We start from the raw sequence: 27,673 nt of genomic DNA, 5'->3' as shown, positions 1-27,673 counted from the left end.
GTGAGAGTTTTAAGGGCCAATAGAGTGTTGAGAGGACAGGCAGGACAGGCTGAGGCAAAAAAATCTTTTTTTCCTTTAATCAAGAAAAGTGAACATCTCATCACAGACCATGAATCTTGATCTTTTCCATTGTATACTCCTGCTTATTGTTTCATGTGCTCAGAAAAAGTCTAAGATGTTTCCAGTGTGCATGTTATGGATGAATGCCACTTTGGAAGGAGTTGGAAAGCTTATTTGGCTTCCTTATCTGTATATATATATACAGATATATATATATATATAATATATATATATTCCTTATTCTTATATATATATATAATTTTCTGTAGATCCTTGTTAAACTCTGAAATTTGATCTGTTCAGTCTGAACTTTCCCTTCTCCTCCAAAAAAAAAAAAGAAAAATGCATACAGGAACAAAGTCTGAGGGGAATGGATTGATAATGAGGAATTTAAAGGTGTGAGAGAGAAATTTTACCACCTACCAAATTTTGGTCTTTAGAAAGTGGGAGTTAAGAGCTGATGGAATCTTCTGAACCATCAACTTTTATCCAATGTCTGAATTTTACTCCTGAGAAGAAGAGTGGTATCACACATACATAGTATTAAGGGGCTTTCAGTTCTTGGCCATGGTTGCTAGCAGAAAAATAGCTGTTTTTGGAAAAATCTCAAGAGTTGTCTGGTCCAATTCACCTTAGCTTCTTGGTTTAAAATGAGAACGATGGAAACTGGTAGGAACTTCGTTGTACAGGGAAGCAGAAGGAGTGCTGAACGACATTTGTTCTTTGAGAGAAATTACTTATGAATTACAGTGCAGGTTCTGACTCATCATCGTCCTGGTGTCCTTTGACTGCTGCCTGCAAGGTTGAAGATGCAAACTTCTCTGTCTTCTTATTCAGCTTCCTTCTATCACTAGGTCCTTCTTTATCTGCTTGAGCCAATCATTTGGGAAGAGTTTGAGTTTCTTCCTCATATCATGGGAAAAGTCCTGGCAGTGCAATAGAAGAAAGTTCGCTTGCTATCACCTTGTGCCATTTGACAATTCCTTTCCTACTTCTGTCCCTTTTGAATCTTACATTGGTTACCATTGCTACTGAGACGTTGTTTTTAGGATATGTGGAATGTTTTTTGTCTGTCTAACCCATGTCTGCCATTGCTTCTCCAGCCCTTATGTTTAGCTGTAAGCACTACAAGCAGTGTGGTGTTTATGCTGCCAACTGTTACTGATTCTTCAGCGGGGATGGCAGAGCAAGAAGTAAATCTGCTCTGGAACTGTGGCAAACTTCAACCTGGGGTGAATACTGCTGGAATAGCTGGTGTGTGTTGTGTAAAGCTGTGGATATGTCCTCAACAATCTGACATGGGTGATAAGGAAGAAACAAGTGGTAGGGCAAGGTGAAAAGCTGTAGGCTGTTGAGTCTTCAGCTTTTGTTGCTGAATCTGTCAAGGCTCTGTGTTAAACCCATCAATCTGTGTCTCCATGAGGATTGCTAAAACACTGCTCATAACAAGCTGCTGATTGTCAGGAGTAGGATAGGATAGGATACTAAAGGCACTTGAACAGCAAGCTCAGAAATGTTTGTACCTTTGTGAGAGTAATTGGAACCCAGTGACAGGATTATGGCTTTGTCTCAAGAGGTTGTACCTGCTTATCTGTGTGTGCTGATCTGCATCTAAAAACATATTTTCCTTTTAATGAACTGAAACCTCTGGGGAGTGTTCATCTTCCTCTGCAAACAGGAATTCCCCTGAGGCTCTACCTCTGCAAAGTGTTTTACTGGAGTTGGAGGACTATTGAATTGCTTGCTTCCAAATGTTGTTGAAGGGATTTGAAGTAACTCCTTAGGTATGGGGCTGCTTAAATGAGTTATAGGTTGTGCTAGGTGGATTGAACTAGAGGGGGCTTATTGCTAAATGCTGAAGAATAAGATGAACTTTTGGCCCAGACTAGTACAGTGATCTTTTTATTATGTAAGGGGGAGAGGAACTTCTGGAGTTCCTGTGCTGAGAAGACTGTCTAGTCCCTCATTGCTTGTGTACCTTGGCATGGCTGGTGCTGGATGGAGATGCCTCCTGTGTTCCTTCTCTATAGGGCCATGCTGTGAATGCAAGGGTAAGTGTATTTATCCCCTCGGCATAGTAAGAAGCATTTCAATGGCAGCAGAAGCCAAAGAATTGAACAGTAGGGTAAAAAAAGAGCATCTTGAAATCCTGTGAGCTCTGCATTTTAGGTCTAGCAGTCATCTTAATTGAATTGGGAGAAATCTTTCTTGTTTGAGAGCAGAAATAAACATTGCTGCCGCTTTTGAGATACATATTTTATTTGTCAGTACAGGGAGAAGTATGTCTTATTTGAAAAATGTTACCTTGCTGTGTAGTGAGATAAGCACCTCTAGTGGATGTTGTTTTGAGTTCTCAGCCCCAGTCACAGACAGGGAAGGAACAGGGTAAGCCTTGATGTGTGCAGTGTCATAACTGGAAAGTCAGAGGCTGTTGCTGCTTTTCTGGCTAGAAAGAATATTTTTTATGTCCTGAGAAAGACTAACAAGGTGTATAAAGAATGTTGTGTCAGACACACCCATAGGTAGTCATAAAACTGTCCATCAGAAAGAGAATAAAACTGTTTTGTGATCTTACCAATTTCGTTGTTTAGACAACTTTTTTTTCTTCTGCTTTTTTGGCAGAGGTGTCAGCTGATGAGACAACAGGTGAAGTTTTTCTGTTTTAGGTAGAACTACAATATCTTGAAGGAAATGGATCTGTCTGGTGACTCGGCAGGCATAGAAAAGGACTAGATGCAAATGGAGATTTGTAAGAAGGTAATAGAATAGATTGAAGGTGAATGAGGATCAGTAGAGAATAATATTCTGGGAAGGAGAGCAGGGAGACAGGAGTGCAGTAAAACAGGAGGGTGAATGTTTCCAGAGGTGGAGTTGTGAAAAATATCCTGGTGGTTTAAAAAGCCAATTAGTGGCTTGGTGGTTAAGTGCAAATCCTAAAAGAAGGTAGTGTTTTAGTTATGCAAGCAGATTACAATACTTGAGAATAGTATGGCCTTGGGAGGGAGGACTCTAGTAAAATATCTATATATATGTGTTTATTTTTTAAGGGTTAGGTAAGAGTATCTTAATGCAGGAGTATGCCTTTACAACATCAAGGTTTTGAGGCTTTTCTGTATGCCACAGGACTGACTAGTGAGACACTGACAGAGTTTAAGAACTACAGGGTTAAAAAGCGTGTGTTCCTTCCAGGGCCTGATGCTTCAATGCAGAAATCCAAAGGCAGAAGCAGAACAGGGTAAAGATGCCAGTTACTGGAGCACTGGCTGTGCCTGCCTATGAGTGCTCTAATGTCGTGGATGGTGATCTGAGGAGTGAGAAACTGTGGAAGACCATATAGCAGTTGTGTGTGAAAGAAGATACAGGGAGGAATTTCAAGTGGAAATTGCTGCCATGTGTAGAGTAGTATCTAACTTTCTCAAAGTTCAGCTTTTCTTAGTTTGTATTCAGTTTTATAGCTAAAAGCTGCTTTGCTCTTCCCCCCATCCTGCATTTGTCTGTTTCACCAACTCTAGAGAACCCTTTTTGTAAAGAAGATAAGCCTATTAAAGCTGCCTGACCCTTGTCGACACTCCTTGCTGATGGTGGGGTCTGTCTGTCGCTGTATGTGTGGAATGAAATTATATTAGAGTGGGTTAGGGAATTCTGATGCTGCCTTTATTCTGGACCACCAGCATCCTGGAGATTTATCTCTGGGGAAACATAGCTGATGCTGCAAAGGCCTTTAGGAATGTGCTTCTGGTGTGTCCTACAAAACTCACAGCTGCTGATATAGCAGTTTCTATGGGACCACTCCACTTATATCTTCAGAAGAGCTATCTTTGAAACTTGGAGACTCAGGGATGCGCCTGTTGTGTAACCTGCCTCCAGTAGTTCAAGTTTTAGGTCTTCTGATGTGCTTCTTGAAAATGACCAGTACTGTAAGAGTTGAGCCGAGCTACACATTATGCTGCAGCACATCTTTACTTCTCTTTTGCACAGGCAAAGTATGTAAAGTAACTGTAATGCTATATATTATCGTAAAGCTAGTACTTCCCTTTTGTCACTCCTTTTGCTTTCCCTAGCAAAAGTAACAGTTGAATGCTCCTGAAGAACAATGTTCAGGTTTCATTGTAAACACTTTCTTGAGTGTAATTGACTTAGTTTATAAGATACTAAGAAAAGATAAAAGCTTTAGGATATGAGTGTTTAGGTTCAACTGTCACTTTTCTCTCAAAAGAGGAAACTATTAATTTTTGATATCTAAGCTGAAAAATCTGAATGTAGTCACAAACTGTGATGACTGCCTTTGAGTACAAATCTTAGTGAAACCCGTGAAGGGTGGTAAGTTTGTTTTTCCAGTTTTATTGTTTTAGTCCTCTGCTTCTTTGCTGTTCCCAACAAACTAGTCTTGCTGCAAATGTTATTGCCATTATCCCACAGTAGGGTTGACCTTTGAGCCTTCCCACTTTGTCTCTTTATTTGCATTTACTTCTCAGAATGTTATCTTTAAGTTGACAGTTGTGGTTTGATGGTGACTGTTTCTTCCACATAATTTAGTAAGCTAGACTCCACTTTTGGAATACTTGGAGGAGATATACGGTGCTGGGAGAGCTGAGCTCTCTATTGGTACAGGATTCTTGTTCAATTTTGTCACTGGAGCGATAGTGAAACAAACAGAGGCAGAACACAAGACTAGCAGTCAGGCAGTGTTGGTGCACTTTGGCTGTGTGGGAGAGGAGGTGTGTGCAGTGGGGGCCAGATTCTTGTCTGCTGGTGTAAGGCCATGCCTCTAGTGGGTGAACACACTGGAGGTGCAGTGTGGGTGCTGTGCTGAAAGAGGTTAGCTCCTGTGAGTTCTGCCCCCTCTTAGCACTCTGGAGAACTGACTGCCTCTTGGCACATGCCTCCAGCTGTGGAGACTCCTCAGGGTTGGAGCACTTTTCAGAGCACTGTTTTTGTGTTTTGTTTTTTCCTTTTTTTTTTTTCTATATTTTTTCTGTCAGTATTGCCTTGGTCATGTTTGGTTCCACTTTAACTGGGTCTTTTCAGTCATGAGGTGATCCTGTGTATGAGCTGAGTCCTTGGGTAGGCAGTGGTGTGACAGTGTGGGGGAAATGGGACATTGCAGCATGTCAGGTGGTACACAGGTAGGGCTGCTTTTAACATCTTTGATTCTTGCTGTTAGTAAAACAAAAAGGGACTGATGTAAGCTGCTAATTAGGGATATTGTGACAAGATTCATTCTCTGACAGCAGTCAAGGTGAGCAAACCTCTAACTATTTTACTGCATACCTCTGGCCACTTGCCGCTTGTCTGTGGCAGGTCAGGAGTATTTCATGCTTGCCTGCATCAGCTGCCATGGAGAGATTTGAGAGGATGAAAATGAATGTCTGTTCTACATCCTCTGACAGCAGGGAAGCATCTTATCATTAAGTCTGTTTCCATCCGCTGAACTCTTGACTTGATTAGTTGCTTCATATGGAGGAAATTTTTCTCCTGACTTTGGTTAGCTAGTAGCACCAAGGGAGAGTGCCTGCAGAACTGGAGCTTTTGTGGTTTTCTTTTTAAAATGTTGCCACCGAAACCAGCATTTCAAAGCTGCTTGCCAGTGTGCACCCTCACAAATGAAATCAAACACATCTCTTTTTCCAGAGTGGTCTGTCACCTTTCTTCTTTCTGTGGCAGTAGAGGCTGGCCTCCTCTTTAAATGTAGCTACTTCTCTATAGGTAGGAATTCAAACACCTAAGTAGCAGTGAGATGACCGAACTTGTAAGGTTTCTTTTCCAGCAGAGGGATTTGGGGCTATTATATATTATTTCATGGAATCATAGAATATGCTGAGTTGGGAGGGACCCATCAAGATCATTGAGTCCAACTCCTGGCCCTGCACAGGACACCCTAAGAGTTACACCAGGTGCCTGAGAGCATTCATTGTCCAAACACTTCTTGAACTCAGACAGGCTTGGTGCTGTGACCACTTCCCTAGGGAGCCTGTTCCAGTGCCCAGCCACCCCTCTTGGTGAAAAACTTCTTCCTGATATCCAACCTAAATCTCCCCTAACTCAGCTTCATGCCATTTCCTCAAGTCCTGTCACTCCTGAGAGTGAAGAGATTGATACTTGCCCCTATGCTTCCCCTCATGGAGTTGGTGACCTCATGAGGTCTCCCTCAGTCTTCTCCAGGCTGAACAGATCGAGTGACCTCAGCTGCTCCTCATAAGCTTCCCTTCCAGACCCTTCACCATCCTCGCTGCCCTCCTTTGGATGCTCTCTAACAGCTTGGTGTCTTCTTTATATTGTGGTGCCCAAAACTGCTCACAGTACTCAAGGTGAGGGCACACCAGTGCAGACCAGAGCAGAGCAGGACAGTCACCTCCTTTCACTGGCTTTGACTGTGGTGTTAGAGTAGCTTCACTCAATCTCATGGTGAAGTGGAAATTGCTGTAAATGCAGCAGTGTTTGTGAATGGCAAATGTTTCAGTCTGTAATTTGCTTTTCCAGTTATTTCACCTGGTGTAAAACTTAGCTTGATTTACTTCTCAACCATTGTGGTAATGGTCTGCTTTTTCTCTTGTAGTGGGAGGTTCCCTGGGAGATGGTAGGAAGTGGCAAGTTGCAGGAAACACTACTGCAGTAAAGTTTATTTTCCCTGTTGATTCCCTGACTGGTATCGGAGGCAATGAAAACTGAACACAGAATTGAAAACAAAACGAAAGCCCTCTGGTAACCATCTGTCAGTTGTTACATAGCATGTGGTGGCAGGATGAAAACTTGTGCCCAGTCTGGTCTCTGATCTCCCCACAGCAGCTAGTTCCAGTTGCTTTTGCCAGGGAAGTTGACTGCTCTCTGTCCTTTTGGAGTAGCTTTCTCCATGGGAGGGGTTCCTTCCTGAGGCTGAGCTGCTTCCTGTCATGTTAAGGATAGACGTATTTATCTTGATTGGTTTCTTTGAGCTGTGCTCTCCTATACTGATATCTGTTGTGCCCAATTTAATGACTAGTTGTAATGATTTTTACTGTTGTGCAATTGTTTTTCAGCTGTAGCAAGAGAACAACTTTGTCTTTTTTCAAGTCTTCCCTGAGCCTATCTTTGTCCTGGCGTACTCGTTTGGAGAACACAAGGCTGCAGCCGCCAGCCCCAGCCCCACACGCATGAATTCATCAGGTTGATCTTTGCACCCCTGCTCCTCGGGAGGGTCGGATGGCAGCTGCAGCTCCTGTCAAGCATGATGCCGGGCAGGGAGCTTTGAGAAGGAGAGTTACAAAAGGCCCAGTTTAAATCATCTGTGTAAGGGCACATCAGAGGCTCTGTCACCCAAGCCCCTCCAGGCCCCACTGCTTGTCTTCTGCTGCTATGGTTGTAATGACATTAGCATTTCAAAAAGGGGATTACCACAACCCCCAGGTTCTGAGGGGAGGGTATTTTGGCTTGAAAAGCTGCTTTCTGGTTATCTCTGCCTATTTTTCCCCCTGCAGTGGATCCTGAAGGGTTGGTGAAGGTATCCACACCATGATAAAAGGGGATTGTTGTTGTCGAGAGGAAACTGGTTGTTTATTGGCCTTAATGTGGGCTGGCAGATATGAAGTTGTGGCTGACAGCATTCTTTCTTGCTGATTGGAAGTGACTGCCTGAGAATTTCCTGATGGAAAAGTTAAAGTTAAAGTTAAAGCTGTGTTGGGATCACAGCTGTATGCTAGAGAAGTATCCTGAAGTCATGTTTACAGGAAGGAGGTATGGTTGTTATACTAGTTTGTCTAGTGTATTTCAGTCAAGGGAAATGGGGAGCACATGCATCCTATTCATCATCTGCCTTCTACACCTCTTGTGGTGGCAAAAAACCTGTTCTGTGCCCAGGCACAGAATTTTAGGGTGGTTCCTTGGGAAAAGTGATTGTATTCTTACAAGGTTTTGTTTAGCAACAAAAATTCTGTAGTGAAACTTAACTCCTGACTCTTGCAACTCTGCTTTATTTCCCTTACCTCTGATTACAATTCAGTTGATCATTTTTCATTAAGTTTGCTTTCCCTTTCTGATGCTACTTGTGCTGGAAACTTGTGTTAAGGCTTTAGATATGCTGGGCTCTAGTGGAAAATCCCTATGTTTGCTATCTCCTCTCCACTTCCTTTAGATATAGAAATGACAGGTCAGGCCAGGCAGATTGTTTGTCTGGTCCCTGGGGCAAGAGAACAAAGGGATTTGTCTTGTTTGCCTACCAGTGAGAGGCAAGAGTATTTTGTGCTACCTCTCCAACCATGTATATGGGCCATAAAATTATTAGCTGATCCGTGGTGTCCATAACAGGAGCCCCTTGACTTGAGTGAGTACAGTTAGAGGGTGTGCAGCAGAAAACACTGGTGGTTGGCTGGAGCCATGTACTGCTAGTGCTGTGTGTATTGTAGTATTGAAGAGGAAGGGAAAGGTGTGTTTTGAGGAGATGTTACTATATGTGTAGGTTGGAGTGTTCACAGGCCTTAATCTTTGTGTCTGCCCATCAGGATTTCTCTTGCATGCTCACATAGGGCATAGCTCCCCAAGTGGTTCTGCAAAGCAGTGCTGATGGAGTCCTAGATGTCCCTTGCTCTGGGTGCTGCTGGGAGCTGGGTTTTTTCCCATGACTCACAACTCTTGCACGGGGACAAACAGGCAGAGCCTGGCTGGAAGAACTGCTATAGTTGCAGCCTGAGCCATAGATAATCTGTCCCACTGGGCATCAGGGAGTAGCAAAAGTAGCTTCCTCTGTAAACACAGTGCAGGGTATTTGGCATGCTGAGAAAGGGAAGCATTTAACTTCACTGTGTTAATACACAACTCCTTCCAGGAATGTTGTGGCTGCTGACAAGGTGTGTACGTGCTTATTCAGTATATTTCTAACTCTGCCAATATCCAGGCCTGTTCTAATCTGCTTATTTCTGTAGAGCACACATCTGTCTATAAAGTACAACAAGGATGGAATGTCTTAAAGACGTTCAATTGAACCTGCATTGAGTGAAGGTGGGATATCTGGGTGCCCTGTGCTGAACAGAAAGCACAGGGTGACAGAGCCTCGAGTCTCTGCGGTCACTCTGTCTTGTCCTCTCCTTTTTTCTGTCTCTGCAAATGCATCAGCAGACACAGCTATGCAAAGCTGCCAGCTGTCTCCTTAGGAAGTTAGTCACCAAGTTGCTGTGCAACCAGCTCTGGTTGCACAGGCTTTTGAATTTGCAGTTAAACTTAGCTACTGTGCATCTGTGTGTGGCTGGTTTTGGGATGTGTGAGTTTCTGCATCTTCTTTTCAAAACACTTGTAGTGATGATAGAAATGAAATATTCAGTATTATGGTAGAAGCAGGCTGGAGAAAAAGTAAAACTGTAAATCTGTGAACTAAAAATCTAAGAACTAAAAATGCAGGAAACAACAAACAGCCTGATTTTTGAGGGGCTGATCAAGTTTTATATTTACTGTGGGAGGAACCCTCTTTCATTCTTTCCAGTTTCAGGGCAATTACTGTTTTAAGGCTTGCAAGAGAAAGATAAGGACAGCAAAAAGCAGAATGAATAAGTGCTGGTTGTAATATTTAGTGGGTTAAGAGCATTTATAATTATTATGGAGTAAGAGGAGGGGAAAAAGCTTGAAGGAGAAAGTAGTTTTATTTCCCTTGGTCCCTGTTTGGATTAATGAATTTAATTACTTGGAAATAGCTAGTAGCAAACTTGTGGCTTTTTTTCAAATGTACTTTTAACAAGACTGCAAATTTTAAAAGAAGAGGCAATTCAGTAAAAATAATTGGAGACATAAGACCTTAACTGCTATATCCCTTATTGCAAGTGCCTTGTGTCAGTAGATGTTGAGAACTGAATTAATATGCCTCTGATGTATTGAGAGGGGAGAAACCAGGGCAATAAGATGCAATTCTAAATGCAAGGAAGCAAGTGAGATACTGACTTTCAAAGAGATCCTTTTAATAAAGTTGTTCTTTCTTTTGTTCCTGTCAGCATAAAATAGATACAAATATGGAAAGGAAATAGCTGCCCAGAATAATGGGATTCTGTATAACAAGCGGCAAGAGTGCATGAGGTGGGAGAAAGGAGATGGGGCAGAATGCCAGAAAAGGATCTTTCTACAATAAAGTTTGTGTCAGAAATTCCTCACTTCTAGATGGTATAGTTTAGATTCCACTAAACTGTTAGTTCTTTTGTCAGCGTGAACGGGTCCTTAAAAAGTGATATAGCAGCTAAGCAAGTAAATAGTGAAGAAAAATAGCATTGTATCTTTAAATTAGGAAGATATCTGGTGGGATGGCTCTGATGTTGGGTGCATTTACCATCAAATGAAATTTTCCAAAGTGCTTGTGTTCCACTGGTAATCAGTTGGGAGAGTATGTCTCAAGTCATGCAAACACTGCTAAAATTTTGCCTAATGTGTTTACAATTTGAAAGAGGGATTTAGTATTCTGCTGCTTAAATTTATAGGCAATACATTAGTGAAGGAGAGCTGCAAACTTCCTATGAAAACTAAGTAGCATGAGATAACTGAATAACAGAGCAACTGAGTAACATCTGGAAATCCATGAAGAGACACTGAAGATGGTTTTTTCAAAAGGTTACTTGACTGTAAGCAGATTGAGGGAACATTTGGAAGAAGACTCAAATCCATTCAGTTAAGCAAATTGCAGTGGTGGCAGCCCATTCTGAGTTGTTTCAGGAAGGCAAGGTAATACCATATGCCTTTTCTTCTTCGTGGGTATATACCCCTAGACAAGACTAACTGTCAGTACTAAAAGTCTACCAGGAGTACAAGAGAGCTTCATATTACCAGTTTGTCCAACTCTGTGACAAGAAAAAACATGTTGCCAGACCTGGCTAGGCCCTGAATACTGATGGAAGGAAGCTTAATTCTCTAGCTGCAGTTCTGCTTGGAAAGATGCTTCTATGTTCCCCGTTTTCCCAGTAGCAACAGGCTCTTCTATTGTCTTCAGCATTATTATGAGCCCCAGTGTGAGTGCTCCCCAGGGCATGACTTATTAGAAAATAGTATGCTGAATAAAGCAGTTTTATGCAGCAATGGTGAGACACTTTCTTGTGGTTTTCTAAGCAATCCTTTTTGTCAAGTCATCAAGAGTAGTGTTTGAAAGCAGTATGCCATGTTTGGTTAGTCTTATCAGGTGATCAACCATGGAACAAGCGTGGCCCCTGACTGGATCCAATACAGATGCCATAGGACAGAAGTAGCTGTTCGTTCTTGACCAAGGAGCACCTCTTGTAAATCCATCCTTCCTGTTCCTGTGGACCACTGCAGCCCTGGAGATCTCCTTGACTGCAGTATAGCTCTGACTGTGCAGGTATTTTGCACTTCTAGACAGGAACTCACGACAGTCTAGTAGACGTGATTCTTCAAGAGGATTTCCATGTTATGTTCCCGTTCCCGTGAACCTTGGTTTTGACCATTTTTACTGAGGAGAGCAAGTCACTTAATATGTCCAAATTTTGTACGTGCAACCACATGACCTTGTATCAGAATAGAGCATTAGGGGAAAATTACTTTTCTGGGAGCTTTTTGTGGAGTCTAGACTGGAAATCTGTTGCCAGTAAATGTGCTAGACTGGGACTAGATGTTTCCAAGCAGTGGTCTTCAGAACACATAATAATGGTCCATGTTGTTCTGCCTGCCACATGATGACAGCTTCTTACTTTGAAACTGCTTTAATTGTGTTAAAATAAAGCTTTGAATGTCTTTTTGCTTTTCAGTGCAAGCAGTTCCTGTAATTGGCAGAGGTATGTGCCTCTGAACAAGAAGGTATATATTCACAAAATGCTTCTGTTACAGAGGAGTACTCTTGTTGGAGTGTGTTCTACACACTGCAGTAACTTTTATTACTGATAAGGGATTTAAAAAGAGCAGGAGGAGAGAACTCCAAAAAGCTCAGCTGTTAAGAGGGAAACACTGGTACAGTTGGTAGCTGACTCTTCCCTGTGGAGTTACTGCTGAAAGGAATCTAGGCCCGGCAGTATGGTTGTTGCAGGGTAGTGTGGGATCAGTGTCCTTCCAGAGCAGCAGCAAAGGTATTGTGATTTGGTTTCTGTTTACCCTGTGAGCTAAAGAGTAAATGTCAGCTGTCTGGTTGTCTCTTCTATCCTGAGAATAAGAGTGACAGTGCCAGCTTTGATGTGCAATAACTAGGTTGCTGTGATTTGCATTCATGGCTTTAAGTTCTGATGCTTGTGGGGGCAGGGCTATGAAAGTAGAGCATGGCATTTAATATAAGCAGACACTTCCACCCTCCTTATTAATAAAGACATACCAACTGGAAAGAAAAAGGGGGGGAAAAAGTCCAGTGTCATAATCTGAGTGACTTATCCCAGTGCTTGAGAGGCTCTTGCCCTCTTTGTCCTCAGGCAAGATCTGAAGAAAAAGAGAATGGAGAAGAACAGTGGGTCTATCTTTTGAGGAAAACTCTAGTTTTCCATACATTGAAATCTGTTTCTATTTCTAGGGAAATCACTTTTACTTCTGGTGAGAGTTGACACAGTATAATGGTGTTTAACCACAAAATGGCCATTGCACAATTGCAGCATCAGGTTAAGGACTAAGAACCGATTTTGAGGTTTGTTGCTGGGTGACTATGGGAGAAGAAAATCTATATCTTGACAGTGCTAGGTCTTGATCATGTGTTTTAGAAATAGTAACTTTGAAATGCCTAGGTCCTTGGTGAAAAGATCTAATCCAAAGGTTTTGGAAAAGGGCTTTTCCGACTTTGATACTAGCATATCTCTTGTGAGATTTTAGAAGGCTCTTGTGTGCATGCACAGGAGGAATGTGGTGTTAACTGGAGGACATGTTGTCAAACTCCAGTTGAGTGCTCTGACCAGTAAGCAGTGATTTGGGAGGAGAGACCCTTGTATGTTTAGATTGTGTTGTTAAGTATTTCATTAATACCCTAATAAAAGATACAGATTATTATGAGGAAGTCCAGTTGGGAAGCAGGAACTTTTAGCACTTCTCCCTTCTTTCCCAAACTTGAGTTACTTTCCACAGAAGCTGAGCTGTCTGCTAGGAGCATTGTCCTCTGCTCTCCATGTCAGCTGCCAGAATATAGCTGTTCTTGTGAGTAGCATCCTCATGCTAAGTGTGGCTAAAGTAGCCTTTTCTAAAAAGTGAATAGAAAAGACAGGGGATGGACAAGGGGCAGAATAAAGGGTGGTTCTGCAGGCTGTCTGACGTGATCGGCTCTATGAAATGGAACGCAACAGCCTTTGGACAGCCTGACTATAGTTATGTTGGCAAGAGGAAGAAAGTTCTGACAGTGTCTGTGTGATGTATCTGGTAAGAAAGAGTAACTCCTGTGTGCTGAGCAAATTGTATGGGGGTGGAGGAGATGGGAAGAAAGGAAAATTACCAGAAGTTTCTAAGAAGGGGTTGTGGCATTTTTTACTGCCTTTTGTCCTAGTAGCTCCCTGCTCCCTGATTAAATGCATGTGCTATTCTCTGTAATTTTCTGTATCAGTATGAAAAAGAAATCTGTTACAAAACAGTAACTGATAAGTTTAGTAATTGGACTCCTGGTTTTTCTCTGGAACTGTATTTTACAGTCTGGATGTTAATTTATCAGCATCAAAATAACTTCCCTCCAAGCTGTTTTTTCCCATTAGTTCTCAGGCATAAGATTTTGTTCTCAAGGAGTCTGCATACACAGTTGGGAGAGTTCCCAAGTGTGTCTCTCTCTGGGGGGCAGCATTTTTGCTATTTTTAGCATGATTTCTTTGAGTCTTCCATTTCCTTTTTGTGAGAAACTTTACAAACTGGAAAGAGATTGAACCATACAGTAAATGGATCTCAAAGTTACATGGGAAGCTTTCACTCCCCTACCAAGAAAGCTATAACCACTGAGCATTTTTGCCAAACTTTCTGGTAGACTGAGCTACCCTGAGTAGCTGAAGAGACATCAGCCTGGCATAGAATTACTACATCTCAGAAACAATTGGTGTAGGGACACTGTGTACTGTTTATTTTCACTGTGTCTGGGGTCTTCATTTTCATCAACTGATAAACTTCATCTGGCCATAATAACACTTGGTGGTTTATTGCCTCTCTACTGAATTATAATCCAGAAGGTGTGATGGGAGAAATTTGAACATGTGTTGCAGGGAGAAAGAAAAACTGCATTAACTGGTGAATTTAAATGAGGAGGAGAGATTTCTTAGTTCAGAGAATTCATGGAATATAGAAAGGCCCTGAATTTCGTAGGGCACATGGATGTAGGGCTAGGTGATGATCTGGGAATGGCAGTAGGGTTGTTGAATTAATTAGCATGGGAAGTGTTCATATGTAGGCAGATGTAGGTGACTGAGAGTGGTCTGAAGTCAGTGGCCTCACATCTGGCCTACCCTTCAGCTGCCTTTTTGGAAGGGTGCAGAGCTCCTGAAGGGCCTGTACCATATCTTCCAACTTTGTGTGGGTGTCTGGTGCCTCAGAACTAACTGAGCCTGAATTGAACCCTCTGTCTGGGGAGTCTCATGCAGGAGTGGCTTTCTTCAGCTCCCTGAAAATGTGACTTGGGAGCATGCATGAGGTCAGCTGTTAGGATGTGGGCTGCCCCATGTGTTGGGGGATCTTGCGTTTTTCTTGAAAGTGTCCAACAATCTGCTTGTGAGCTGCCTCCTCACAGATATGGGGCTTGCTGAGTCAGTGGGCAGGGCCTGTATCTGCCTCGTGTCAGGACTGATTGGCAGAAACCAAGTGAGGACCAGGAAGGTGTGTGTAAGGCATGTAGGTGTGTGTAAGGCATGTTCAGCAACTGGGTCTATAGAACAAGGGAGCATAACCTCTGCCTTCTCCCGTTTTAAGCTTTTGTCATATAAGTACTCTTAGGGGGGACAAAAACAGATCCAGAGTTTTGGGGTTTTTTTGATTGCTTTGGTTTTTGTTTTTTTTTTTTTTTCCCTAGGTTGAGGGAGTATTAGATGGGAGCACTGATATTGGGGAAGAGTTGGGATTTGGATGCTTGCTTCCTACCATTCTGCCATTGTGTGTTCATGTGATGACATGGGAGGCAGATCTGAGTCCAGCTGTAATGTGAGTCTGAGTGCTCACCAGGGTGGTGGTCTCAGCATTCCTCTGAGCTCTGGCCCCAGCTCTGAGGAAGCTGGGAACACTCAGGAATTTTCCCCTTTTGTGCTTCCTGTGGCATTCAGGCATGCTGCGACAGCTTCCTCTACTGCATTCTTCCCCAGAGAGCATCTGAAATACTCTTTTTTTTTTTTTTTTCCTGCATAAGGAACTTGAAACTGCTTTGTTCTTGCATGATTTGGGAAAGATTGTGTTGTTGTTTTTAACTGACAGGCTATAACTTCTTCTGTCTTGGTCACTCTTGCTTACTGTTTCCCTTCCAAAGCCTGAGTCAGGTGGTGGTTGTGAAATCTGCCAGTGTCTATACATATGTATTCTGTGTTGACCAGGGTAGTGGAAGGGATTTTCTTCTCTGAATCATGAACCTATAAATAAATAAATCCTTTAAATAGTTACTTGGGGGGGGGTTGAATAATCTGGCCTTCCCACCTCATCCTCTTTCTCAGAATATCACAGGATTGAGCTATTATAATGACATTTTATAATGTAAAATCAGCATTTCATTCTCATAAGCCTCTCTGAAGATAACATGGTTCTGCAGGTCTTGAAACCAAATTTAAAATGTTGTCCTGCTGGATTGACAATTTAGACAAAAAGGCGCAAGTAGTGATGTAGTGGATATGTCCACTACATTTTTACCTAAATGTTGCTGAAATGTACAAAATGTACAAAAGCTGTCCTTGTAGATAAATGTTTAAAAAGTCTCTAAAAACCTATAACCTGAAACACCCACCCCAAAGAAAACCAAAACAACCCCCCGAGCCCCAGCTAACCACACTATCTCTGATGGAGCTAGGGAGTTGAAATTATTGTCTGACGCAAGAGAATGCTGGAGCTGAGCAGGAATTGTCTCATACACATTTGGTGGAGGATGGCTGTGAGGAGGAACAGTAGGACTTTAGAAAGGAGGAGAAAAAACTGTAAGAAGCTCAGGAGGAACTTGAAAGTAAATGCTGGCCGGAAGGTGCAGAGGAGAACAAGCAAAATGGTTTCATGTTGTTGTTTTGGATCTTGTGGTATTCAAGGAAACAGGGTTTTGTAACAGCATCTGCCAATCAACTGAAATGTCTGGAAGAACCTGGGCTGCAACAGTCTCTTCTTTTCAATAAGGCCCTGTCCTAGACCCCAAGGTCTGGCTGGCTGGAAATGATAATAGTATCAATCAGGCTTGGTCTGTCAGAGACAGGAATGATCCAGGTAAAATGCAGTCACTGAGGTGTGATTCTTGGTACTTTCTGTAACCAAAACTCAATCTAGCATTTTTGCACTGTTGTTATCCTGTTAAATTACATTGCCCTGAGAAATACTCATGCTGGTTTAGCAAGAACTACTCTGACATGACTGGTGATGCTGTGTAGATAATATGTAGCTGAAGGAAGCCACTTGAGAGTGCTGAGCAAATAAGCGCCTCAGAACAATATATGAAACTTAATGAAATGTCACAAATAATATAAAAAACCCCCAGTTGGCATACAAGAAGCAGAAGTGGAGAAGAAAACAGACAGTAGCACTGCAAGATGGTAATGCAGCATATGGATCTTCAACCACATGATAGTCCTATTTATGACAGTATAGGCTGAAGTAAGTTCCTGGCCAGAGAGACCTGTGTGGAAGAACTGCTGAACTGTGAAATCCTGCCTTCTGGGTTGGCTTTCTTGGTATAGAAAAGGAAGACATGAATAGTAAAGCAGTCAAATTAATCTGTAAGTCTTTGTTATTGAAAATAATTACATGGCTGACAAGAACCCTTAAATCACCACATAGAGTGCTCCAGACTAACTGAAACCATATATTCACAAGGGCAGACAAGAAACCCCTCTGAAGGGGCAAGTTGAGGCAGGGAGGCAAAACCTCAGCTTAGTTATCGGTGGTGTGTTTCTCTAGGCCTAGGTCCCTTCTGCCTAGGCCTTAGTTCCAGTCATTAAGCTGCATCTCCCACCTGAAAATGTCAGCCTCTGGTGTAAGGATCCGTAATCTCAACGTGATGTGTTTTGGCTGGCTCTGTGGCAGTAGGTAGAAGCTCAAGTTGTGTGCCTCCAAGCTGGATATTTTGACATGCTTGTAGTTTGATTCCAGTGGCTATAGTGAAAGTGTCAAAGGACAAGCAGTATTTCGAAGGGCAAGAACTTCTTTAACACATCTTCTCTGAACACTTTTCTTGCCAGCTATGGAAAGAGCTTGTTTTTTGAACAGTTACCCAATCCTGGCTTTTTTTTTTTTTTCAGTTCAGCTATGTTTACCCTATAGGTGTTTGAGATGAGGAGCTAGAAAGACAGAAAGAAAGAATTCGTGTTTGCTGCTAGGTATGCTTTTGACAATTTGCTGTGTCATGTCCATTGGTTTGCTTAGAGCTGTTGGTAGGAACTGGGAAAATGGAGATACAAAACCAAACTCTTTGAAGTACATCTGTATAGCAGTACAGTCTTCTAAATGAAGGTGGCTGAAAATCTGATTTCTTCTATTCACTGCATTTATGCATAATACTAAGTTACCATTTACTTTCTGTGTGCCATTTGATCCCCAGAAGACTCTGAGTGGGTGGAATGTGTGGGACTTTGCCTGTTCTGCCAGAGCTGATGGTGTCTTCTGTGACTGATAAATCAAAGTAGCAGCAGCATCCCACCAGACCTTGATGCCTCTTGCTAGTCATGCTCTAGTCACAAAGCAAGCTTACTGATAGCTTCACTGGGTTTCCTCCCTTCTTGCCAAAAAACACTCTCTAGTTACTTGTATTGCTAGTAAATAGAGAAGACCATTTACTGAGTAGGTGTTAAGTTTCAGTGCAGGTTATGAGGGTCTGACACGACTTTTCCTACTACTGCCTTGCTAGCTCCTAAATTGCCCAACACTCTTAAAAGTGTTAGACAATTTAGACAGGTGTATCATAGCTAGCTCTTCTCAGTAGAAGAAACTTCTTACTTTTCTTTGAAAAGTAGTTCTTCAGCTTCACTCTGTATGTCTTAGAGCTCTTGAGTTACTAGAGTCTGGATTGAGTCTGTATTAGCTAATTGGTTCAAGCAAGTGTAGCTTGGGATGATTGAACTTGCATAAGTGGGAGTCTGTAAGACTTTGAGGTCTCTGGAAAAGCCAAGTTTGTCATGTGGAGTACTTCTGTCACTATATAGAATAGGATGACTTGAAGAGTGATCAAGTGGTTTGTTTTGGTTTTTTCTTTTTTTTTTTCCTGCCGGACTCTGCAAAGAAGTTGTTTGTGGTGCTGAGCTCCTCTAAAGCCAGTAAAAAAGATGACTTAATACTTTCAGCTAACCTACCACGTCTAGAGTGAAAACATAAAGTGTGCTTAAAAGAGAGGCTTTCCAACGAGACAGGGCTAATAAGTCTTTGCAGTTCTGCCCAGCCAGTGGTAAATTAACTGAGTGCTTGTTCTGACAAGTCCCATGACACAGATGAGTCATTCTTAAAGGATAAAAAAATCTGCCCAGATATTAGATTCTGTTGGGTTCAATGGTCCTGACCAGTGCCAAAAGCCAGAGGATATATAGCATGGCAGGATAAAAAAGTATTCTCCCGTTTGCTGGCGTATCAGTTTGAGGTTTCGGGATCACTGTCCTCACCAACCTTTCCCTAGCAAAGCTGTCAGTAGACTTACCTCAGAGGGAAGCTTAAAGTAACCCAGGGCTCTGAGCTTCCCAGTTCAGTTTCCACACAGATGAAAGTGGAACAGCATTTAGCGCACAGTGATCTCCTGTGTGCGTGCCATTACTAGATCAGCCTTGGCCAAACTTCCAAATTAGTACTTTTTGGATAGGCTGAGTCAGAGGCAACAGCTGCTGCTACTGAAAGGATGAAAAATGAATCAGCTGCAAAAGGCTCATTAGTGAATGAAGGGGGCCTACCAGGTCAGAGCTTTAAAGTGACTTGTCTAGTGTATCTAAACTCAAAAATTCTTACTTCAGAGATTCCCATGTCCCTTTGGAATTTAGGACTGCCTCTTGAGCAGATTCATGACTGTGCAATGATCTGTGTCAAGTCTCAGAATAAACCATAGCAGAACTGGGGTTAGAAGGTGGGCATGGGCTGGCCTCTTGGGTAAGGGGAAGCCTATTGTTGTGTTGTTTGGTGATGTCTGCCCGAGTTCCACCTCACAGTGGAAGGGAAGCAATGTAGAACACTACTGCTGTTAGTGTTACCAGCCAGGTGATATGTGCCATCCAGAGCTTGACTGGCCATGCTGGAGTCCACAACAGGGACATATTGTGGGAAACTGCCATAGCAAGAACTTCTAAGGCCTTATTGAAGAAAGAAACCTAATTGCTGTACTAGGCTGAAGTTTCAGGAGTGGAAGTGTTTTATAATCATATGGAAAACCACAAAAAAGTTAAGCCTCCTGAGGCACTGCTAAATTGAAGGCCTCCTGTCACTTTACTGGTAGAGATGAGTTTTGCTCTTCTGTATCCTGAAGGTATGGCCTCACCTAACATCAGTAAAGGGGCTATATTTATTTCAGTCAGGCCTTAACAGACCAGTCAGTGCAGATCAGTCATCTCTGTGGTATCAAAACCTGGTGTCCAAAATCAGCATGAACATCATATTATTCTGAACAACATAGTTATGCTTTTTCCTATACTGTCTCATTGTTTTTGCTGAAGAGTCATGTTTTTCATGATACCAGAGGCCCACTGGTGTGGGCAGACTTTTATGGTGTGTCAGACTTTTATCCTAAAAAAACACCCTTGGTGTATTACTGTATGCAAATTAAAACCCCACCTAGGAACAAAGAAACAACAGGGTATATGTGCAGGTTACTCCTGGGACCAGTTTTTAATTTTGTAGGATTTTGGGAACAAGTGATCAGGACAAGATGACAAATCAAAGTTGTGTGATATAAGTAAGTTCCTGCATAGCTATCTGTTCCTTTTTTGTAAGACCATCAAATTATTTTGACAGTTCTTATTCTTTTTAAATATTCTCCTCCTTGTTGCAATATAAAGTAAGATTTAGAATTGAAAGAGCTGTCAGTGAGAGGAAGAGAGGCCCCAGTGATTGTTAACTGCCTTTGCCCCATGTGGCAAACACTTTTGCACCCTTTATATTTCCTGATAATCAGAATTTCAAACAAAAACCCATATGCACCTATCTTAAAGAGACCCTCCTACTCCAACTTTTGAAGGGGGAAGAATCCACAAGGCTACTTACAACAGTGGGCTTTGGGTTTCAAAAGCAGAATCTGGGACCCTGCTCATTATACAAAGTGTTATTACAGCACTTGCTTATTTCCTTCTTGGAACATGTGGAAGTAATTAGGGAGGAGTTGGAAGAAGGCACAGAGAGGCTGGAATCGGCCTTGGAAAACAAAAGCAAATGAAATGTGGGCCACTTGGAAAGCTGTGCTGTGCCCATAGGGGAGAGCAGGTTTCTGTATCACATTGGCTTTTCTGGGGCCACTGTATTGCTGACTCAGGTGAAGCCCAGATGCAAATTATTTATGCTGTCCTGGCAATATGGCATGCTGTAAAGTACTGGTCATTTGGTCTTCATCTTTACTGGACCTGAGCAAGCTTCGTGAGCTTCCACATACATCAACAATTTTAATTTATTTGTACGTGTGTGTGTGCGCGTGTGCATGTGCAACTATAAGATTACTTTATCAGAAGATCTTAAAAATATTTCTGCAGTTGTTCTGATTTGTTTCTTCCTCCTTGTTAGTGTTTCCCAAAATAACTTATCAATCCTGGCTTTGTTTAAAAGCACCAGGTTTTTGTCTTATAATTTGGTGTTACCCTGATGTTCAGGATGCCTAGTGCGGATGAGAGCCCCACTGCAGCCAGCCCTGTACAAACATAACGCAGAGCCAAGTCTGAAAAACTTGGCAGTGTTAGTCTCGGAGCCTGTCAGGCTGAATCATTTGAGAATGTATCTGAGGGGACCACGTTACAGGTGGGCCTGTTGCAGGGAAAATAATACAGTTGTCATAGTGAGTAGCATTCTTCTGGGGAGGCAGATCTGCTGCTGGAGTGCAGTTGTGTTTGGGTTGCTACTTTCTGTTGCAGAAAGCTTCCTTTCGCACTTGTGGTTTTTGTTAGCCCTGGAATTTGTGTCTTGGTTTTTCAACTGCCTAGCATACAGCAAAGTCTGTCCTGTTTTGGAAGGGGAAAGAAAGGTATAAAACTTTATTTTTCTGCTAAAATTTCAGTGGGAGTGGGAGTTGCTTAACTGAAGCAAGGCTTTCTAAGGGGCATAGAGAAGTACATTTTATATCTAGACAATCTGTAGAAGCAGCAGTGGCAGCTTCATATAGCCTAAACATTTTGACTCTTGTAAAATGTAAATATAATTTGCATTTTAGAGCAAGCTTTGATGCTAATGGTTTTTATTTTAGGAGAGAGATAAACTGCTGGGGAAAAAAATCATATTTCTAATAGACAGACAAGACCCATAATTAATGTTGCACTAGGAGGCTTCCTCCATGGTTGGCTAATCACAGCTGAGTGTTAATAAGCACAGAGTTTTTTAAATACTTTTGTAACACGTTAATTAAGATAATTCAGCTCCATGTGTCTCTTGAGTTACCAGATGGCGACTGCATTGGTGGAAGGCTGCAATTAGAGTCTTTTCTTCCTTGCTTTTCTTCCCTTGCCCTAAGGGAAAAAAAAAGGGGGGGGAAGAAAGGCAGCTTTGGTGTGTATGGGATGACTGTGAGGGGTGCCTGTTACTGTACACATTGTAAATGCGTGTGTCTAATTATATAAATGCAGAGCTATATGATTGTATATACAAATCTCTTTGCTTTTGTTCTTCTCATTTACTCACATTATGACATAAAGAAAAATAAGCCTCCTCTTCAGAGTATGCCCTTGCTGGGGAAACTGCAGTTTCCCTGTGAAGACTCCAGTCCTGCTCAGTTTGCTCTTCTGTTGTTGACTTCAGAGTAAGCAGCATCTGGAGCCAGTAAAGACAGAGAGCTTATTTTTCAGTGGACTTTGGCTTCTGCTTAATACACAGAGCCCAGAGAGGGTTATGTTTTGCAGTGTTTTTAGGGAGGCTTAAAATATTTTAGGGGCAGAGTCGGTGAGAAGTGTGTGTGCTCACAATGGAGGCCTTTTAGTGACTTCTGCCTTCTGTAAGTTAAATATAAAGAGGTCCTTTAGCCTCAGCTGTTGTGACTGGGCCCCGCCAACAGCTGCTGGATCCCTCTGGGAAATGATCCATCTGCTCATGTGCTAGAGAAAGCCAGAGTGCTGAAAAGGAAAAGGTTCAAAATCTGTTCTCCTGTTTCCAGTCCCCATCTCCACCCCAGAAATTACAGACCAGTGGAAAACCCGGGCATCTGGTAATCTGTCTTTTATGGAGTAAATGCTGTCTCCAGCTAGAAACACACCAAATTCTCAACTGTTGCCAGCTGGCAGAGGACAGCTTCAGTCTGGGTCCCTTTTTAGATCTTGGATCTGCAGCTACTGTATTTGTATAGTTAAAATACAAAGGTTAGCAGACTTGTGGCCAATAAACAAAAAACCCCCACCAACACCCTGAGCTACCTGAAAGGAGGAACAAAGCATGCTACACCTCAACTGGGAGTGACCCACTTGTCCTCTAGGGATAAGCCTTTCTAATGACTGTAGGAGACATTTGTGTTGGAATTTTGTTCCATGGGCTAAAAAATGTCCCCAAGATGCTGGAAGAGGGTAAAATCTCAAATATTATTCCCAGAGCAGGTCATTGTTGTGCTTCACAGAGCCAGGCTGCCAAGTGAAATTCTGGTCTAAAGCACGTGGCCCTTTGTGTTCAGACAAACCTTCTGTTACAAGCAGTGACTGTCCCTGAAATACTTGGTGAGCCATTTCCTAGCCTAATACTAATTCCTGTTCTCTGCATGGGAGGACAATGCAGGAGCAGAGGGTGCGTAGTAAGAAGCTGCTGTGCTGAAAGCTTTTGAGCGTATCCATGCAAACATGGTTAGGTGGAAATCTGAAGATATTTAGCACTCAGAAATGGAGCTGGCACTCATGCTGGGGAATGTGGGTGGAGGTGACTGCTTTTCTATCTACCATCCCCCTGTCATTGCTTTCTCAACAGGAAGGAAGGTGTGGGTGGGGCGCAGCAGTGCTGTTGATCAAAACTTATCAAGGTGCCTTTTCTCTGCAGACCAGCTGTCTCGGAAGTGGTTTTTGCTTTGGTAAAAGATGGTCTTTAGTTGAGGAAATTAGTCTAAAAGGGGTATGAAATGGTAACAGACTTGCTTCTTACTAAAACCAAATTGCTGCTGAGGGAGGGGCTGCCAAAAGCGGCTTCTGCTGTTTATAGGCTGGTTTGTATGCACAAGGGAAGAGGAAAATCAAGGATGTTGCCTGTCTGGATTTCACACTGAGAGCAAAACTGGCTAGTCATCTTCCCTCATCATCCCCCACTGCAGAAAACTTGTGGAGCCAAACACCAGTCCTGCCTCAGGCAGAAGAAAATCTTGTGTGACTGAAGGCCCTGGTTTAAGGAGAAAAATTCCTAACTGGAAGAGAAACTTGTGGAATTTTTTTGTTCTGCAGTCACAGTGTCACTGCAGCCATGGTGTTTTTCCCCTGCTTGCCCAAAGAATGACACAGCAGGAGGTTTGGGTTACAGGGACATGACAGATAGCTGCACGTTGTTTGAATAAAATAGGTGTATATATTTTTTTTTTAATCTTTTTTCTCCTCAAGGCAGCAAACCACCTTTAGCCGAGACTCTTCAGAGTGTTGGGGATGAAATGAAGTTGATATGAGAAAACCAGTTAACTTGGACTGTTAATTTCCTGTCTGCTAGTTAGGAAGGGTTTATAAAATAAGTGCTTGCTATTGAAAACTCTATGTGTGCCAGTTGTATGTGTGCCTTTATTTTTGGTGCTACTTTGCAGGTTGTTTTCTCTCAGTAGGTAGTGGAGTTTGAGTTCATCATATGCTAGGTAGGGATCTGTCCTACCCTAGCAAATGTGGAAAGGTTTGAGACAACCCCTTCTCTAGGAGGAAAAGCTAAGTTTAAAAAACCCCAAACCAAACCAAAAACCAAACAAAACAGACCAAAACAAACCCCCAAAAGCCCCCCGACAAACAAATAAGGTAGTTACTTGCATGAAAACTTGAAGAGTGTGTTCCTTTAGGTGTGAGCTGAAGCACTGTAGTTTGTCTGCAGCACTGGAGGCTTGTTATTGCTCAAGAAGCTGCTCAGTCAGCTTCTCACTGTGGCTGACTATGCTGCTGCTGTGGGTAAGGACAGTAGTGACACTGTTATCTGGTTGGGTCACATTCATGCTTCTCTGAGTACCAGAGACAGAGGTTGGGAGTATATCCAAGAACCGGGCAAAGGAAGGGGTAAATTCTTTCCTTGTTGGCTTACTAAATAACCAGGAGATTAGTGGAGAGGTTGGGTGAAGAGGTCTTGTCCTGCTGTCAAGAACTGAAACTCTGCAAGGAGAGAAAAGAATGTTTCTTCTCCTATTAGCACAGAGGGCCAGAGCTCTTGTTAGCAAATTCATTCAATTGCTTCCTAAGCGAAACTAATGTTCGGTATCAGCCCTGAGTGGGATCCATGGGCAGCACTCTGCTAGAATTGCCAGACCCTATAGAAGCTGAAGTGGGCATTCTTGATTGCTTTGACTTGCACTTCTAGCCTGCTGACTGCATCAGGCTGTCAGGGTTTTATTGTGAAAAAGCATTGTATGGCTTCAGATGCAGCTGGTGTTTCAGACCACCCATTTAGCTGTGACAGGACCTAGATTGAAGGTGGGAGTAGAGAGGAAGGATTACTCTCAAGGGTGTCCTAGAGAGTTTGGGGCTGTTTGGAAGGTCCTTGCCAGAAGTAATGTAGTAGTAGCTTTTGCAGTTCCCTCTGCTGTACTGAAGCGATGCACACACGAGTTTTCCAAGTTGAAAATTAAAGTATCCATAGCAGGGACAGGTAACTGGAAGATGGGGATATTTTCTGTTTATTTTGGATGCTTTTTCTGGATGTGCTATTTCTAAGACTAGTGGCAAGTCCTGTTGGAGAGAATAATGGTGGCAATGTTTTGGAGAACTGACTTGGACAGAGAAGTGCTCCTTGCCATTGTGGAATGTGCTGAAGCACAACTTGGAAGAGAGTGAATAGGCAATGGCAATGACTGTGACCAGGAGGAAACTTTTGTATGTGAAAGGAGATATGAGAAGAGACAAAAAGATATACTTTGAGGCAAGCCAACTTTTTATAAGCTCCTCTATAGAAATCCTACTGTAGGGCAGTCAAGGTAGTACAAAAAAGTTATGATGAGGCTTCAGAGGAAACAGCATGAAAGAAATGGTATGGCCTCTAGCACTGGAACAATTTAACTGGGTGCTTATGTGTTCTGCTTCACAAAGGTGTTCACTCACCAGGTAGGTCATGCTGGCATGAGACAATCATGTCAAGTTGAACCAGACTAGGCGGGGACATGTTCAGCTTGATCAGGAGGGTGGGTTTTGTTTATAGGGTGTTTTTCCTCTGTGAGTCTTGATAGTATCTGTTAAATGGATTAAATCTTGTGAATGAAGAAAGAGAAGTACTTAGCTTAGGATCTTCCATTTCCAGTCTTATCCCACAAAAGTTGTGGTATGTCTAAAGGCTGGAGAGTTTAACATCCAAATAGGGGGGCACGTGTTCAGGGCATCCAGCAGAGCAGTTGTAAACCCAAATGGTTTCCAAAATGCTTCAGTGCTGACATGTAAGGATCCTCTGACACTGCTCTGAGGATGGTTAAACCTGCTAGAGCACTTGTGTAGTCAGTGAGGAATTTACCTGAGGCTCAGTCCAACTTCCTCTTGGAATTGCTGGGATTTGAGCCTGACTCATATAAAGAGTAACTATAATTTGTCAGAATTGTTCCTGTCCTAGCTTTAGTGACCTTTGTGCCCTGCTGTGGAGAAGAAGAAATGTTCAGTGCAAAACATCCCTTCGTTAAGCAATGCTATACCCACATGTCTGCCCACGTAAGGTGAGCAATGCCATGATTTGTTCTCCCTCAGTTACAAACCTATAGTTTGGCACTCTAGTGATTATGATTAGAAGTTGTCCTGTTGTGGGTTTTGTTGTTGGTTGTTTGTTTGTGGGGTTTTGTTGTTTTTCTCTTTTAAGAATGCGTTTTGTTAAGGAGGATTTTGCTGCCCAACAAAACAGGTGAGTGACCAAAGTACAGTTCAGTTGCTTGGTGCAGAAAACAGGGGTGTAAGAGCCCTGACAGGGTCCATAAATCTTACTAGTTGAAAAAAGAAAGACAGTGGCAAGCAAAGATTGTAGAGAGGTCTTAGTCTCCTGTTTGGTGTTGTGTCTGGGCAAAGAAGGTTAGTACTGGGGAACTTTTATAATTCCGTAGCAATTATCCAGTCAGATTAAAGTATGTTTTAATCTTTCATTGTACGTATAAGTGGAGTGTATTGTGCTTGATCCTTACCACAACAGGCTAATCCTGCTTGAGCTTTGGAAATTGTCTGCTTATCTGTGAATTTCACTCTTAGTGATGGAGGTTCGGCTGTGCTCCTGGGGTTCATGTTCTGAGTATCTAAACTCCTTACTTTCGTGTCAGCACACAGCATACCATGTGCTTCCATCTGTGGCATTATATATGACCCTGGCATGGATTTGTGTCTTTATTACATTATGTTAGAAATGCTTTGTAATTCTGCATCAGGTCAGCAGTCAGGACCTAGGCTCAGTTTCACCTCAGCCCAGACATGAAAGGTGCGCTTCATCCTATGGTGATTAGGTTGATCATTTTAGCCAACAACATTTCTTACTGTATCTAAAACAAGCTAGGTTCCAACACCTCACACCTGTCTGTGAATATGGTGGACAAGGAAGCAAGTGGAGCTTACTGGTATTAGCAGAGTCATGGAAAAGGGAGCTGGTGAAGGTACAGTGTGATGGATGATGCTGTCACTGCAATAAAAAAGAAGTTCCTTAGTGTTGTGATTCTTGTCAAGTTGGTAACAGCTATTCAAAGAACATAAGAGCAGTTAACACTCCTTGAAGTGATTGAAGGTGATTTGGTGGGAAATTGGGTGGAGGTGCATACTGACTTAGTATTTTTTCATTTGCATATTAAAAAGTCATCTATATGGTAAATACCTCATGGTTTGGAATGGCATTTGCAGAAACTCCATTGCATAACTTAATTTGTGCCTGTCGATCTGAAAATGACTGTTTCTTTACCTCAGAACAGAGTTCAGTGATGTTCATAGTGTTTCGACCTCTATCCAGTTGTTATCTCCTCCCTGTTTTCCAGCAGTTTATGCTGGCAGAGCACCAGCTCTGTCTGGATGTGTCATAAGCTTCAGTACCACTTAGAAATAGGGACTTCTGGAGTAGAGTTTTGTCCCCTTTGCACACAGTGCAAGAATGTTTAAAACCCCCTTCTGTGCATCCTCAAAGCTTGATAATCAAGATGCTGGCAACAGCTTTGCAAACCTAGAATGTCAGTAACCCACTAGGAAGTTAGTAACTTCTCTAACTTGGCTCTCTTATTCTTCCCTGCCTGGCATGAACATTTGTTTTCAGATGTCTCACAAGCCCTGGGATACTTCCAAAAACATGTGTT

General features: G+C 42.4%; 1 protein-coding gene across 2 annotated transcripts in view; it reads left to right on the top strand.

Moving 5' to 3' along the window:
- The window catches only part of SUSD6 (sushi domain containing 6), an 80,702-nt gene that overhangs the window by 36,822 nt on the left and 16,207 nt on the right, over nucleotides 1–27,673 (top strand). Inside the window, exon 1 of one of the 2 annotated variants that reach the window (XM_018082688.1) lies at nucleotides 19,522–19,564. The exons of the other annotated variant lie outside the window; for it this stretch is intronic. Within the exon in view, the coding sequence (XP_017938177.1) occupies nucleotides 19,537–19,564 (28 nt within the window). The 5' untranslated portion in view covers nucleotides 19,522–19,536. Of the gene's footprint in view, nucleotides 1–19,521; nucleotides 19,565–27,673 lie in introns of those variants that run through there. 2 annotated transcript variants of the gene reach the window in all.

Source organism: Manacus vitellinus, unplaced genomic scaffold (assembly GCF_001715985.3).
Source record: "Manacus vitellinus isolate BGI_N305 unplaced genomic scaffold, ASM171598v3 scaffold_6_pilon, whole genome shotgun sequence".
Taxonomy (NCBI): domain Eukaryota; kingdom Metazoa; phylum Chordata; class Aves; order Passeriformes; family Pipridae; genus Manacus; species Manacus vitellinus.
The sequence above is the reverse complement of the archived record's forward strand: the minus strand, read 5'-3'. Positions and strand labels throughout refer to the sequence as shown.